The 16151-nt window shown below is 38.5% G+C and overlaps 2 protein-coding genes across 5 annotated transcripts in view; both read left to right on the top strand.

Moving 5' to 3' along the window:
• nol10 (nucleolar protein 10) overlaps positions 1 to 16151 on the top strand; it is a 327975-nt gene that overhangs the window by 56961 nt on the left and 254863 nt on the right. The gene's annotated exons all lie outside the window — the stretch shown is intronic.
• On the top strand, positions 1256 to 14303 carry si:ch211-168d23.3 (BRD4-interacting chromatin-remodeling complex-associated protein). 4 transcript variants are annotated; one of them, XM_051133222.1, is made up of 14 exons: positions 1256 to 1648; positions 2943 to 3074; positions 3934 to 3979; positions 4115 to 4157; positions 4420 to 4485; positions 4695 to 6161; positions 6274 to 6495; positions 6596 to 7079; positions 8239 to 8366; positions 8480 to 8541; positions 11772 to 11920; positions 12028 to 12122; positions 12267 to 12369; positions 12698 to 14303. In XM_051133222.1, the coding sequence occupies exons 3-14, from the start codon at positions 3939 to 3941 to the stop codon at positions 13387 to 13389; spliced, it is 3552 nt and encodes a 1183-aa protein (XP_050989179.1). In that variant the 5' UTR covers positions 1256 to 1648; positions 2943 to 3074; positions 3934 to 3938; the 3' UTR covers positions 13390 to 14303. The 4 variants fall into 4 exon arrangements, with proteins under 4 accessions (XP_050989179.1, XP_050989180.1, XP_050989181.1 ...); XM_051133223.1 differs by having other exon boundaries at positions 12701 to 14303; XM_051133224.1 differs by having other exon boundaries at positions 12270 to 12369.

A 16151-nucleotide genomic window follows, 5' to 3' on the forward strand; every position in this document is an offset into this window, starting at 1 on the left:
GTGTATAATGTAACAAAAGCTGATCTTCGGATCTTTCTATTCATTAAAGAATCCTGAAAAAAATGTACTCAGCTGTTTTAAATATTGATGATAATAACAACAGTAATAAATATAACTGCAAGCAGCGATACGGGGCCAGGCCCCCGAAGGGGCTGTATTGCAGTGCAGAGCAAGAAGAGCAAAAACAGCAGAACTTGAATAAATGAACATAATAAAACAGCTGGTTGAGAATATAAAAAATCTGTTCAGTAATTTCTGTGTGGCTCGGTGCAAAGATCATATGACCAGATTTGGACAAAACTGGGGAGAATTTGTAGAAGGACTAACGAAAAAACTGTTTTACTTCAATATGACGGACAGACACAAACATAATACTGTACTTTTCAAAATGATCGCTACTGTAATGGGTGGAGTCTTAGCTATTGAATGTGATCATAAATAGAGGAATCAGGTGTACTAAGTTTTATTTTTCTAGTACAAGGGGTTCAAGAGTTATTACCTTTTCAATGTTTCAAAATATTTGAACTGGTGGTGGCGCTATAGAGACCCCAAAGTTGGTCAGATCACTATTCATGGCCATCACTACAAGTGTGCCAAATTTCATAATTTTCCTATGTTCCCTTCATAGGGCTGCCATAGACTCCCATTGGCAAAAAATAATAAGAAGAACAAAACACACAGACACAATAGGGACTGTGCAGGAATAACTAATATTTTACAATATAATAGTCAACATTTGAAGTGGATCAAAAAAGTTAATCAAAGACAAGAACGGGTATTAATTTGGCTTTAGGACAAGTTTGATGAAAGGTTTTGATCCACTTCAAATGTTGACTACTGTATATTCAAATAGAAAGCAGTTATTTTAAATAGTAAAAATATTTCACAATATTTTGCTGTATTTTTGATCAAATAAATGCAGAAGACAATTCTTTAAAAAGCATTAAAAATCTTACCGTTCAAAAAATTTGACTGGTAGTGTATGAAGTATGTGATGTCCTGCCCTATACCTCATATTTCATATTATAGCCTCATATTTAAAAAAAAAAAATAATAATAATAATAAATTTAACCTTTAATTTTAAATCTGTGGTTTTGTTGTTTTCACTTAATAATTAAAAAAATCCTTTTGAAAATATATGATTTTAGTTTTAAGAACAGTATTTGAAAAAAAAAAATTAAAATCTATCTAAATCTATTTAAAAAAGAAGTTTTGAACAACGTTTGCCACAGAACTACAGATACAGAACACATGCACTTGTTTATCTGGCTGTTCTTTTGACATTGAGCTCTTGGACACTGCTGTCACCTAGTCTCTGAAGCAGAATAGGCTATATTGATAATGCATTCATATTATCTGTGCGCTCATCTTAAAATAAGATGTCAAGGTCAATATTAACATGATGTACAGTGTTTCTAAATGCCTCAAAGCATGTGAAAAACAGCGCGCTCCTGTGAGGATCCTTCATTGGGTTCCAGTGTCGCTCCAGACTGAAGAGCAGCACATGCACACGCGCTTTCTGTCTCTTCTACCTCCGTGTTTGTCACCCACCCGCACGAGCCCGTCTCCCCCTCCTCCCCGAGCATGTGGGTACGGATGGATGGCGCACAGGCCCGTCTGAAAGGACAATACAGCACAAAGGCGCTGGTGAGTTCTTCTTTTTCCTCTGCGAAATACCGCATTAGGATATGCGCGTTATAGCGCGGTACAGGAGAAATGATGGAACAAATGTACAGCTGTGCGTTCAGATGAAGAGCTTTTGTGTCCGCATCACCTCCTGCGATCCGCGTCCTGAGCAGCATCCCTTTAAACCTCAAGTGTTTCCTTCTTACACTGAGACGCAAACGTGACCGTGCATGCCATTTCTGGGTATGAACAGCTAAATGTAGGAGTCATTTCTAGAACAGCCTGTCAGCCTGTATTTATTACATTACATTCCAGTGCGTGCAGCGATAATGCGGATGTAAATTAAAAAAAAGAAAAAGAAAGAAAGAAACATTGGACAGAAGTGTCTTTGGAAGAGATCTAGGTGTCTGCACCTCCGCTTGAAGTCCAAGCGAGAGACAAAATAAGGGAACATATCTAATTGAAAATGGTTTTCGACCGAGGCAAAGGTGTCGATTTGTACCCTGCGCAATGAACGGATACTGAACATGCGAAGGCATGCGGTTCATGATGTGCATTTGAGTACAGTCCAGGCGAGTTATATATTAATTATTCTGGTAACTGATATTACATAATGTATTTTTTTTTTTTATTATCTTAAATATGCAATTATATTATTGGAGCCTGTAGTATATAATGTATTATAGCATTGTTTATAAAGAAACTGTTGCACTGTAAACATTCTAAATATGTCGATTATTTAGCCCAAGCACTTTTTTTTTCTATTATTTAATAGATATTAATGTAATTTGACTGAAAATGTGATGATTATTTACTTCAATTTATCTTAAAATTAACAGTGATATGTGGCATTTCAAGTTCATGGAATGACACTACCTGAATTATTGTCTTTAAAATATTTCAGAAAAGTGAGCCTACAAAAAAAGTCTGTGTAGCACCCAAACCGGTTTACACATGGTTGGTACTTGTTTTCGGGTTAGGGATTAGCAGTATGCAACATTCTAAATATAATTCAGTCTTTTTAACCAGCCTACTTAATTTGTAATTGAATTTGTAGTTGAAATGTAACATTATTATTGACTTATATGTTCCACATTGCAGGAAGGACTCTAATCTGACCTTTAAAAACTACTTGCATTGGTGTAACTCAGTATATTCAGGTTAATTCAGCCATATTTAATAAATAAACAGGAATTCTGATGTTACACTGTGTAGATTATTTGACCAAAAATGTACATTTTCAACATCCATACACTTGTAACGACTTTTTAATAACTTTCTGTACACCTCATCTTTACCTTCTCAAATCTTGCAGGACTCAGTAATGTCGCCACTGAAAAAATGTGTCCAAATGTCTGGTTTTCTCTCAGCCAGCCCCTGAAATCCAGTTAATGACGTCTATAGAAACTCTCTCTCATTGCTCTGAATGGAGCCACCCTAATAAAAGGTGAGGTTACTTCACAAAACCCAGATTATTACATATAAACAATGCAGTTTTATTTCATTAATACATTGTAATAATAGCTATTTACTAGAGATTTGGAACCATAATATTGTAAACATTTTTAAGTGGATTTAAGTTCATTTACACACTGTAAAAATGCTGTGATCTATCTGCTTTAAAAAAAAATGGCAACAATATTACACATAATATTTTTGAGTAGTTTGTAAGGCTTGATTTTTTTTAATGAAATCTACCAGAATAAATCATGTAAAACGTCCTAAATTATTTAATCTATGACACAATGAACTTAATATCATTAGTGAAATGTGATTCACTGATCAATGTCATTTATTTTAAGTTGATTCTCAAAAGTCTGTGATTCTGAGTAAAGATTGTTTGTATAGATGTTTCCCTTTACTCAATTCAACATTTACTCTCCATGCTGGGAACTGACAATCACTGCCAAAATAAAACTGTAAAAAAAGTGCTTATTCTCTTAAAATAAATAGGTAGCCTTCTTTCTTTTTATCACTTTAATCAGTTCCTCAATTCAAGCCTCAAAACTGTTTAAGTTTCCTTAAAAAACATGAGGAAAACCTATCTCTTGGTTTTATTAGTGAAAAGTTCTCAATATTTACTATACAACACTGAACCACAATTTCTTCAATAAAATATACACACTATTTTTAAGTATCACCTTAATTTTTTTAATGAAAATTACAAGACCCATGATTCATTTCTGATTCATATTTGATTCAATATCAAATAATGAATGCATGGTTTGTCAAAGCATAACTTGTAGGAAGTTATATCATAATATTGAATTATTTATTTGTTTTGCCATTGCTTATTTTTTGTTTAGTTGAAATGGAGGATGAAGATGGTACTTGTTTACTTGATGTTTTGTGGTAAGTGTTGTTACAACAAATGTATTATATTTTCTTAGTTTGTAAGTCTTATATTTAAAGCAGTCACATACAAATATTTGCAATATATTTTGCTCATACTGTACGTTAATTCCTAAATGTTTTACTTTGAAACAGTGACCCTCAAGCCCTAAATGATTTTCTTCATGGGACAAATGAGGTATGAGATGAAACTTACATTACTGCATGTTTTTCGACATTAATGACTACCTGTTACACTGCTTTCTTTAAAACTTGTTTCAGCTGTGGTAATTTTGGAACCTTTGCACACTTAAAAGGTCATATGTATAGAGATCTTACACGGATAACTATTAAGAACAGAAGAAAATCTTGTTTTTTTGTATACATATTTGTGTACAAATACACATTCTATAAAATTACCTCATGTCACTAACTGTCCCTCCTCCCTTCTGTTCAAACAGCTGCCAAGTGGAGACTTACTCATTAATTCATCCTCTGGAGAGCCATCCCTCTTTACAGACACTCCAGTAAGTCTAGACCTCTCTCCCCATGGAAGAGGGAGCATTTAGATTTGTTTCATCTGGGACCTCCCAGAACATGTCTATCTGTCTGTCTAACAAAGCCTACTTCTTTAGAATCAAAAGAATGAATTTTCAGTTCTAAGCTTTAAAATAATGTTTTGCATTAGTTTAACAGTTTAACAAACTTTAACATAAGTATTGCGACCCTTCTGCAGAGCCCTGCGTCTCTGTTAGGAGATGATGCTAGTTCTCAGGACACTCCTGTCTCTGGCTGTGTGGATCTCTCCTTTCTGGAGGAGGCACTGCTGGCATCACCAGCATCATCACTAGGAAGCGGAGGTCCTGAGGCGCAAGAAGATCCCAACGTCCAACTAGTGGAACAGCAGAAAGAGTCAGAAGAGATCTGTGACATTCTCCAGCAGAGCCTTCAAGAGGCAGACATCACAGAAGACACACTAGCATTAGAGGCAGGACTTGCCCAAACGGCAGAAACTCTCCAGCTTGACTTGTCTGATGTACCACTTCCTTTGCCTGCAACACCGTATTTTTCCAAGCCATTGACCATTCCTGGCTTGATCTCTTTACCAAAGGACACTCAAACAGCAGTTGAGCCTCCTCAGCCATCTTTGTTAGCTGTCGGCCCAGGCTGCCCCTCACTCAAACCTCCAGGAACCCAGTTAATGAGTCTACTTCCTGGGAATGTCTTCCCCACACCTCCACTCGAGGCATCCTTTTCTATTAATTCAGCACAAAGCACCAGCATGATTATCCAGAAGACCCTACCAAGCCTCACAAGCCGCCAGATGTTGGCCTCCACCATTAGAACGATTACCCCATCAGGGGTCATGTTACAAAAAACTCCTCTACCCATTCAGCCTAAGTTACCAGTAAGCATCCAGCCCAGGCTCGTACAGATTAGTCCCAGGCCATCAGGACAGAAACCATTGCCAGGATTTGCCTTCATCTCAACAAACACGTCGCAGAGTGTCTTGTTATCCCCTTCTGTTGGCTCAAAGCAGTCCTTACAAGCACAGTCTGCACCAAGTGTCAGCAAACCTGTTCTGGTTGGTCAGGGAGGCCCCATTGTCATTCAGCCCCAGGATCCTTTTCAGGGCCAGAGACAATTCTTTCTGCCGAGTCACACACCTGCAACTATGTCCCAGTCTACCAGCATTCCAAGGTGTATTCTTAGTACCCCAAGCAATCAGGTGTCTAATAAACCCAATGTTGACAGTTCTCATATTGTGACTGTACGCCCAAGGCAAATCAACTTCAGCCCTATTTTTGCCTCCCCGACTGGACAGCTCACCCTAAAACAAGGGGCTCTTCTGTCAGGGTCCTTACCAATTCGTTCAACACCTCCTACAGTCTTCCAGATGCCAACACAGCTAACAGGGACCTATGCACCTCAAGTGCAGGGGCAGCATGATGCGGTAGTTCAAAACACTGGTGGAAACCAGATCACATTGATTAATAATGCCAATATGCTCATTCCTGATATGACCAACATACCAATAGTTAATGGTCAGTCATTGATACAAAGTGTGCCTTTGGTGCCTCAAGCCCAAAGTGCTCTAATAGGGAAAAATGAGGAAAAGATGAGTCTTACCCAGAATTCAGTGGTTCTTATGCCTGAGAGAACAACAGAAGATCAACAGGAGAAAGTCAACAAACCATTTCAAGTGAGTTCATTTCTGTCACTTTTTGATGTAACATTCAATTTTGAAAGCACTGTTTTATTTTATAACAGATTTGTTGCTTAATACATTTGATCACTGTTTTTATTCACTTCAGGAGAGCAGATTGCTGCCTCCAGCTTCAGCGGAAGCAGAGATTCACGCTCTGCCCTCTCCTGTATCAACTCTACTACAGTCACCACCAGATATTAGTTGTACCCCTGAGACAGTTTTGTCATTATCCCCCCAGCTGATTACCCAGAAAGGAGAGCAACAGTTTTCTGAAGGAGAACATAACCCATTGCATCACAATCAGGCTTTAGTACATTCTCATGAGGAGGTAAATTAATTGCATTCAAACACAGACACAAACTGTAACAGCATATTAGGACTGTACCTTATACTTCTTCAGTAAACACAAAATATGTCTTTCTCTGCAGTATCCACTTAAACCGACAGCCACCCAAGATTCCTTAGCTGCAACTCTGCTTGTGCAAATGGACAACCACATCTCTAGTGCTGTAAATGAAGCTGAGGATTCGCTCACATCCTTGACTGCACCTGAGACCTTCTCTTCATTGTGTGAGAGTGAAGAGATCCTTATGTCAGCGTATCATGGTTCGGGACACAACGATATTCTATTGCAATCCCCTATTGACCAGTGCTCTGTAAAGACCACAGACACATACTCCATGAAGGGCTCAACACCTCTAGACTCAGATCAGAAGGATTCCTCTGTATTGATTACTCTTGGTGCTGATCCCAAGTGTCAGGAGGGGCCGGTAATGAGTAAGAGCCCTTCCTCAGAGAAGTTGTTGATGTATCCGGAGCAACTGGGCCAAAGTCATGTGTTAACTGATCTCAGCAGAACCTCAGAGTCAACAGCACATGAGTACAAGCAGCTGTACAGTGAACATGACACGGGTAAATTCTTAAATGAGACGAATTTTCCATTAGTAATGATAAATGTTATTGCTGTAGCTAAAGTGCATTTGGAAAGTATTCACAGCGCTTCACTTTTTCCACATTTTGTTATGTTGCAGTCTTATTCCAAAATGGATAAAATTAATTATTTTCCTCAAAATTTTACAAACAATACCCCATAATGACAGTGTGAAAGAAGTTTGAAATCTTTGCAAATTTACTTTTGATACAAGATTATATCGAGGAACATACCTGGGGAAGGGTACAGAAAAATTCCTGAAGCACTGAAGGTCCGAATAAGCACATTGGCCTCCATCATCTGTAAACGGAAGAAGTTTGGAACCAACAGGACTCTTCCTAAAGCGATCAGGGGAGAAGGGCCTTAGTCAGGGAGGTGACCAAGAACCCAATGGTCACTCTGAAAGAGCTCCAGCATTTCTCTGTGGAGAGAGGAGAACCTTCCAGAAGAACAACCATCTCTGCAGCACTCCACCAATCAGGCCTGTATGTTAGAGTGGCCAGACTGAAGTCACTCTTCAGTAAAGGGCACATGACAGCCCACCTGGAGTTTGCCAAATGGCACCTGAAGGACTCTCAGACCATGAGAAAATTTCTCCGGTCTGATGAAACAAATATTGAACTCTGCCAAGTGTCATTTCTGGAGGAAACCGGGCACCGCTTATCACCTAGCCAAAACCATCCCTACAGTGAAGCATGGTGGTAGCAGCATCATGCTGTAGGAATGTTTTTCAGAAGCAGGACTGAACCCGATTGAACATCTCTGGAGAGATCTGAAAATACCTGTGCACATTGTGTACACTCCCCATCCAACCTGATGAAGCTTGAGAGGTCCTGCAAAGAAGAATGGGAAAAACTGCCTAAAAAGTTTGGGATTGTAGCATTTGCAAAGATTTCAAACAAACTTATTTCACATTGTCATTATGGGGTATTGCTTGTAGAATTTTGAGGAAAATAATGAATTTAATCCATTCTGGAATAAGGCTATAACATAAAATGTGGAAAAAGTGAAGCACTGTAAATACTTTCTGGATGCACTGTATGAAAAAAAAAAAAAAAAAAAAAAGAACTGAGCACAGTCTTTGTTAGAAAGCATTTTAAATTTCAAATTAAATTTCAAATTTATACCTCCCCTGATTAGAGCTCACAGTCCCTAGGAACAGTGGGATAATCTCTTTGGACCAGAATGAATTACAGGAGAAGGTATATCTCGGGCCCAGGCTGCTTGCCCAGGACAAGGAGACCTACTCAGCACTTCAGAAGAATCAGGTCCAAGTGCAATTATAAATGAAGATGTGATATCTGAATTTGAAGAAATTCTGAATTTCAGGGTAATTCTGAATTTGAAATATCCTGTTATTAACATTCCTTCTGTGTTACAGACTCCAACCTCAATCGTGGATCCAAAAGAGGAGAAGCTGAGACTAGCAAAGAAACAACACAGGTAAGCAAAAATATATTTACTTAGTAGCATTTTAGTTCTATGTAGACATCCATATGGATTCGAAAATATGTAATCTGTGCATGGTATCTCACTATGGAAAAAGCCATAGGCAGGGACGTAGCTAGGGTATGCAGGAAATTGCATTGTGGTTGAAATTGGGGGCCTGTAGAATTGTCACCACTTTTCTCCCAACTAGTGGCGACCCTGGCTGTGGTATCACCAGTGGCCTGCCTGTCGGAGGACCAACCACATTCAGCAATCACAAGAGCCATGAACTGCTGTATTTCTGTAACATTCTAGAAATGCTCTTCCCTGTGCCAAATGCAAAAGGGCAGATACCCTACTCTGTTATCCATTATTCAAGTAACCTAAAGTTGTCTTTCAAACATTCATTTGGTATCTCACAACTTGAAAGATACAGACAATTCTCCATGCTCAAAACTCTGCATCAACACTGCTTGCTGATTATGTAACTGTCTGCCCAGACACAGTGAAAACAACAAAAGTGAAATTACCTCTCAAGGAGATGATTCTGAGAACTGAGTGTCAGCGAAGGCAGTTACATACCATAATGGACTACAGTGTATACTGTATGTGTGAAGATGCCACTAGATATGTAATCTTTGAAACTCTGGAACAGACTGGTTGATTGGCGAATAAAAGACAATAACGTTCAGTGAAGAGTGCACTTACCTTAGGTTAGGAATGCTCAAACTTGTTCTCAGATTGCTTCATTCCTGCAGATTTAACCCTGTGCTAACACACTTTCCTGTAATTATCAAGTGCTTCTGAAGATTTGATTCAGGTGTTTTTGATTAAGGTTGGAGCTGAACTTTATAGGAAGGTCAGTCTCTAGGAACAGGTGTAAACCCTACTACCTTGGGTACAAAAGCAGGCTTTGGTTGCAATGGTTGCAACAGTAGCTGCGTTTTCATTACCTTTTAAGATGTGCAAATGGATACTGCGAATTGAAAATAACGGCTCTGACATGGCCACCGGAGTTGATGCTTATACCAGCAGTGCCGCAAACATTTCTGAAGCGGCTCTCCGTGCTGCTTCTGTAAAGACACACGCATATGCCTCTTTCGATTAAATAAGGCCAAAATCTGTCAAAATCCCACCAAAATCTGTTCCCATGACTTATCGCGAGAGGAACAAATTACGTTTTAGTCGCTTAACATTTAATGGAAACGCTGCAATTTCATGTCAGTACTTTTTTTTAAATCGATATTTATAAAGTATTGCAAAGTTTTGTGCAAATCTGTAATGGAGAAGCACCTAGTGTAAAGTGGGCAAAGGTCAAAGAAATGTTTTGTATTCTAATACTTTCCAGGGAAGGAATACATTAAAGCAACATTTCTGACCACAACAAAGTGCATTCTAACCACAAAAGCTTTTCCCTAAAGTAGGGGTGCCAAACTCAGCTCCCGGAGGACCACAGTCTTGCAGAGCTCAACTTCAACCCTAATTAAAGACACCTGATCCAACTAATCAAGTCCTTTGGGATTACTTGTAAACTACACATAGGTCTACTAAAGCAAAGTTAAAACTCATTTCTGCACAACTATGGAGATGAGTTTGACACCCCTGCCTTAGAGAGAACATCTTTGTCAGTGTTTCAGAGATAAAAACACTACATATAAATCCTACTGCAGGAAATCATCCCTGTTTCAGGAACATTTTTGTTCTTTTCACAAAAAAGTAACTATTTTGACTTCAAAATGTGTTAGATATATGTTGTCAGTATTTTTTTTGCTGGTTTTCAACATAACAATCTCTCTACCAAAGGAAAACCTCCATTCCATTCATCAATACCTTTTACTTCAGTTTAGTACAACTCCCAATTCTGAAAGGCAAACTTTTAGGAAATACAAAAGAACCATTATAAGTGCCTTATAGGTGAGGCAAATCTGAAACCTAGACTAGATAGGTGGTCAGTCAGAATCAGTGTCTCATTCTGCCTGTTAACTTGGCAGAATATCACCTCTGTATGCAGATATTCTGAGACAGTTTCATCTTAGAGTTAAAGCAGTTTTTATACATTTATTGAAAATATAGGGTGCAATACTGAGTCCAAATGGCACCACGAGAAGGTTTTACACTTTGCTATAAAACTAGAGATGTTAACTATGAGCAGCATAAATACTATAAATAAAAACTGGTTAGAGACCAAATATAATAAGGGTATAGTGAGAATATGAGCCCTCAAGAACAATGGTTCTTAACCATGTTCCAACACTGCACATTTTCACATCTCCTTAATCAAACACACCTTTTTCAGCTCATCGGATCTTTGGGTAAAAAAAAAAAAAAAAAAAAAAAAAAAAATCCAAGGGGTAGGCAATTTTGATTCTAGAGAGCCGCAATATCGCAGAGTTCAGTTCAACTGTGGAAAAACAACCTCACCTTAGTAATATAATATAGCCTTAGTAATCCTGAAGACACTGATTAGCTTGCTCAGGTGTGTTTGATTAGGGTTGGAGCTGAACTCTGCAGGAGTGCGGCTCTCTAGAACTTAACTGGATTAGAGTTTAAAAATGTGTACTGTTGGTGTGCCTCTGTGAACAGGGCTGAGAAACACTGGAGTCTCTTACCGTCGTAAAAATCCACCAGGGTTCGATTGAGAAGCTGACCACTGAATGATGAGCTATTCAACATACTCCAATTAGATTGAAAACCACAATATTGGTGGGGTCTTAACAGTTTGAGCACTAGCTGGCCTGAATATCTGTTGGAAAGGATATCATCATCATCATCATCACGTTCACTGTCCATGCAGCAGAAAAGGACTATTAGCATCTTAAACTTCTCTTGTTCAACTTCCACTTCACTAATGTCAGCAAGCAGATGTTGCAAAGCAGGGGTCTCCATCTCTGCTCCTGGAGAGCTACTGTCCTGCAGATTTTAGCTCCAACCCCAATCAAACGCACCTGAACCAGCTAATCAAGGTGTTCATGGCTACTTGATAATTACAGACAGGTGTGTTGGAGCAAGGTTGTAACTGAAGTCTGCAGGATGGTAGCTCTCCAGGTACAGGGTTGGAGATCTCTATTGTAAAGTGAGACTCCACTAGAAGTGAAGAGCAAAATATGGCATACCATAGTGAGATAACCAATAAAAGTTTGAAACACAATAAAAAGATTTTTAACAAATAAAGGCATCCACAAAGTCATTATTATTGTACACGGAAACTACTTTAAAATAGAAATGCCCTGTATGTGCATTTGCAGGTTCAAACAGCAACTGTTTTTGGACCACAGTGCTGTTCTCAACCCAAACACTTCGGCTCCATTTGTTTCAGTGGAGGATGCTTTGAGACATTTGTTACCTTACCATACTTGTGCTAGAGCTCTACCCAGCCAGGATGACTTTATCTCAGGTTTGACTCAAATGAGGAAGTTTAAATTTGGCAATTTTTTATAAAATTGTCTTGTAACGGACTCAACAGTAAACTAAACATGAGAATATCCATCATTCTTTGTGCAGTGGACAAGCAGTTTGAGTGTGTTTCAATCGTTCTATTGGAACGTATCAAAGATATGTTGAACAAGTCCAGGAAACTACTTCTGGCTGAATCCCAGGTAACAAATGACATAATTTATTAAAAATTAATGAACCCATCTAATCCAGAATCACTGACCAAAGTCATTGTTCTGAATATTTAAACATTTTGTTTCTTTGAAATATAAGAGGTGCCAGGTCTGAGTTGTTACTGCCTTCTTCAGCAGGAAAGCCCATCAGCAGAGATGGTGATGCTAGAGCGTTTGTTTCTCCAGTCAGAAAGAGTCTCACTGGCCGAGGACAGACGCAGAGCCAGAAGAGATCCAGGTAACAAGGCATAAGATTCTTTTGTGTGCCTTTGTTGCTCATTAGTTTCTTTTTGTGTTGTTCATGCAGTTCTGTAAAGCAGGGTTCCTCAAATGCAGCAAGCCCTGCAGCATTTGGCTCAAACCCCAATCAAACTCATAAACCATTTTCTAGTAACTCTGAAAGTCTTGATTAGCTTGCTTAGGTGTCTTTAACTAGGCTAAACTCTGCAAGGCAGTGGTCCTCCAGGTTCGGATCTGATAAAGTATTGGTATGACAGCCACAGATTACATGAACTCTGACCTGAAACAGTGAAATGTGAACAGGTTTTATTATTTTGGTGGTTTAGCAGAGTCCTTCCTCATGTCCCAGCCCAAGAACTCATCGTCAGCCCAGAGTGGCCTTGCCGGTTGTCCTCCGTCTCCACCATCATGGACCTTGCAATCCGATAGACCTCCTGGCCTCAAGACATATCGATCCAGTAACAAAGGAGCAATACGCCTCACTATCAAACAAGAGTCAGGATCCCGCAAAGTTATCCACAACTCATGTGATGCCTCGCATTCCATCTCTGGTTTTAAACGAAACTACAGCGGCCAGTTAACCAAGGGAGGAGCCATGCACGGTAAAGATGAATCTCTCAAGCCTATTTTATCAAATGTGGCAGAGAACAAAAATGATCAGAAGTCAGATCAGCTAAACACACTGAGTTTGCACCTTGACATGGAAACACTTAGGACCGGTAGTGATTCACAGAACTTCTCTGATTCTGTGGCCGGGCCAGACTATGTAGCTCCAAGGGTGCAAGAGCAGTGCACTCCAGTGCTTAAAAGGAACAAGCTGGCTGCTTCTGCAGCACAGCCTGACAGTTTGCCTGCATTAGTGGAAGATGGGGAACTAAGTGAACACCTGCAAAGTGCTTTAGACAGCATCCTGGAGCTGCAAAGGTTGCAGGGTTCTGTAGCAGGGGTTAAACCCACGATTCAACAGCCTCTTGCACTGGATCAGGCAGTCAGCAGCATGCTAGAAGGACAACTATGAGACAATTTGAGCACTTGAGAAAGGAAAGGCCTGCATTCCACCTTCAGCATGGACTAATTTTTATTTATTAATTTTCCTGAGGAAGGTGGTCCTAATTATTAACTATTATTTATTGTGTAAATAGAGTAAACAGAATCTGGGAAGTTTCTTGAATCTTTGAAAAACCTTTTTGTGGAGATGCATTATACTAATTTATAGTCTTCTATCAGTTTAAGACAAATTTAAAACACAAGTGCAGTTTGGCTATATGTATATGCCATTTTTCATGTGAATGTGTCTCTCTCTTTTGATGGGGACTTAGGTTTGCTTGATGTTGTTTGGATGTTTTTAATAGCTCTTTACCAAACTCTGGGGTGGCTGAAGAAGCAAACCAGAGTACATTTGAAAATGGCAGCTTGGAGTACAGTTCATGTGGATGTTAACTGGCCTAGCAGCCTTAAAAACTGCCTTATACAGCATTTGTGAGAATGTACCAAGGCAAACTGCTTGGTCCTAACTCAAGTTCAGAAAACACCAGCCTAATGAACCAAACTGGCGTCAAGCAGATTTGGGTCTGCACTATAAAACTCTAGTGTGAAAGCAGCCTTCGTGTTGTATGCGGAGACAGTTCAGAGAATGATGGCGGTTTCCGCTTGTTTACCCCCAAAGAAAATATAACCCATTTCATTCTAAGTCACCAGCAAAACCAATTTAAGCACCAGTGAGATTTCATAAATGCATTACCCTTATGCAGAACGAAAATGTAAAGCATAACAGGACCTCCACTGATCAAATGGCAGATGTAATGTATGACTTATTGTGTTACTGCAATGAACTGTACAATTCCAGTTGTGGTTTAAAGGAGAAGTTCACTTCCAGAACAAAAATTTACAGATAATTTACTCATCGCCCCCTTGTCATCCAAGATGTTCATGTCTTTCTTTCTTCAGTTGTAAAGAAATTGTTTCTTGAGGAAAACATTTCAGGAATTCTCTCCATATAATGGACTTCTATGGTGACCGCAAGTTCGAAATTCTAAAATGCAGTTTAAGTGCAGCTTAAAGTTAACAAGGGCCTTAAACGATCCTAGCCGAGGAAGAAGGGTATCGATTGGTCATTTTCTAAACAAATTGTCAATTTATATACTTTTAAACCTCAAACACTTGTCTTGTTTATTGTCTGTGATGCGCATGTGATCTCTGTGTAATCTGGGTCAATACAGTGAGGGTATGTCAAAAAACATTTTTGTTTTCCTTTTTTCTTTTTTTTTTGTCAAGGGCGTTTGATGATCTTTGCATGTTCACCTTGTAAACACTGGGTCGGTACTTCTGCAGCAATGTAGGATAATTTTGAAGTTGGAGAGGAAAATGAGACGGGAGTTTTTCGACCTACCCTAACTGTATTGACCCGGATTACACAGTTCGCATGTGCATCACAGATTTTAGACAAGATGAGCATTTGAGGTTAAAATAGTATATATGTGACCCTGGACAACAAAACCAGTCTTAAGTCGCTGGGGTATATTTGTAGCAATAGCCAAAAATACATTGTATGGGTCAAAATTTTTCTTCTATGCCAAAAAAAATTAGGAAATTAAGTAAAGATCATGTTCCATGAAGATATTTTGTAAAATTCCTACTGTAAATATATCAAAACATAATTTTTGATTAGTAATATGCATTGCTAAGAACTTAATTTGGCGATTTTCTTAATATTTTGATTTTTTTGCACCCTCAGATTCCATACATTAAAATAGTTGTATCACAGCCAAATATTGTTCTATCCTAACAAATACATACATCAATGGAAAGCTTATATATTCAGCTTTCTGGTGATGTATAAATCTCAATTTCGAAAAATTGACCCTTATGACTGGTTTTGTGGTCCAGGGTCACATATATATAGTCAATATGTTTACAAAATGACCAATCATTTCGTTAGATAAGACCCTTCTTCCTCAGCTAGGATTGTTTAGAGCCATTTGAAGCTGCACTGAAACTGCATTTTGGAAGTTCAAACTTGGGGGCACCATTTAAGTCCACTACATGGAGACGATTCCTGAAATGTTTTCCTCAAAAACATAATTGCTTATCAACTGAATAAAGAAAGACATGAAAATCTTGGACGACAAGGGGGTGAGTAAATTATCTATAAATTTTTGTTCTGGAAGTGAACTTCTTCCTTTAAGACAAGATACATAAAAAGCAATAAGTAGCAGATGGTTGTTAAATATGGTTGTGCTTCAATCAATAACACACATTTAATATATTGGTAGAATACTTGTTTAACTTTTTTTTTTTTTTATTCCAGTATCTGTTCACCAAAATCTAAAACAGTAACTATAGACTTCAGTTAGGATTATAGCCTATGGGATTATTTGTAAATGTTTTTTTCTTGACAATCTACTACAATGTCATGCTCACATTATACCAGCAATGATTACTTTATAAATGTATGATGTAGTACGGTGAATCATTTTATAAGCGTTTCTTTTTCCTGTTAGTTGTCACTTGATGTACATTACAAATATTGTGCTCAAGTTGTATGTTCAAGTTAAATGTATTGCTTCCCTGACAAATGCTATGCACTACTCTACTTTCAGAACACTTAGCCACCCAAACTAAATACTGTGACCGGCCCTAAATGTGATGATGTTTGTAACAATTTTGTTTGATTGAAACTTTTTGTGTGTACTATACTGTAAAATGTAGCATATTTGACACTGGTCCAAAACTGACATTTGACAAACAGATTGTTCTGATGCCACAATCAAAGAGGCCTTA

The sequence above is a fragment of the Labeo rohita genome, chromosome 17 (genome assembly GCF_022985175.1).
Source record: "Labeo rohita strain BAU-BD-2019 chromosome 17, IGBB_LRoh.1.0, whole genome shotgun sequence".
Classification (NCBI taxonomy): domain Eukaryota; kingdom Metazoa; phylum Chordata; class Actinopteri; order Cypriniformes; family Cyprinidae; genus Labeo; species Labeo rohita.

Excerpts from the sequence above, each read along its gene's own strand:
- si:ch211-168d23.3 (XM_051133222.1), top strand. The coding sequence starts at position 3,939 with ATGGAGGATGAAGATGGTACTTGTTTACTTGATGTTTTGTG. Across the intron at positions 6,496-6,595 it reads TAGTACATTCTCATGAGGAG|TATCCACTTAAACCGACAGC; the intron begins GTAAATTAATTG and ends CTTTCTCTGCAG. Across the intron at positions 11,921-12,027 it reads CCAGGATGACTTTATCTCAG|TGGACAAGCAGTTTGAGTGT; the intron begins GTTTGACTCAAA and ends TTCTTTGTGCAG.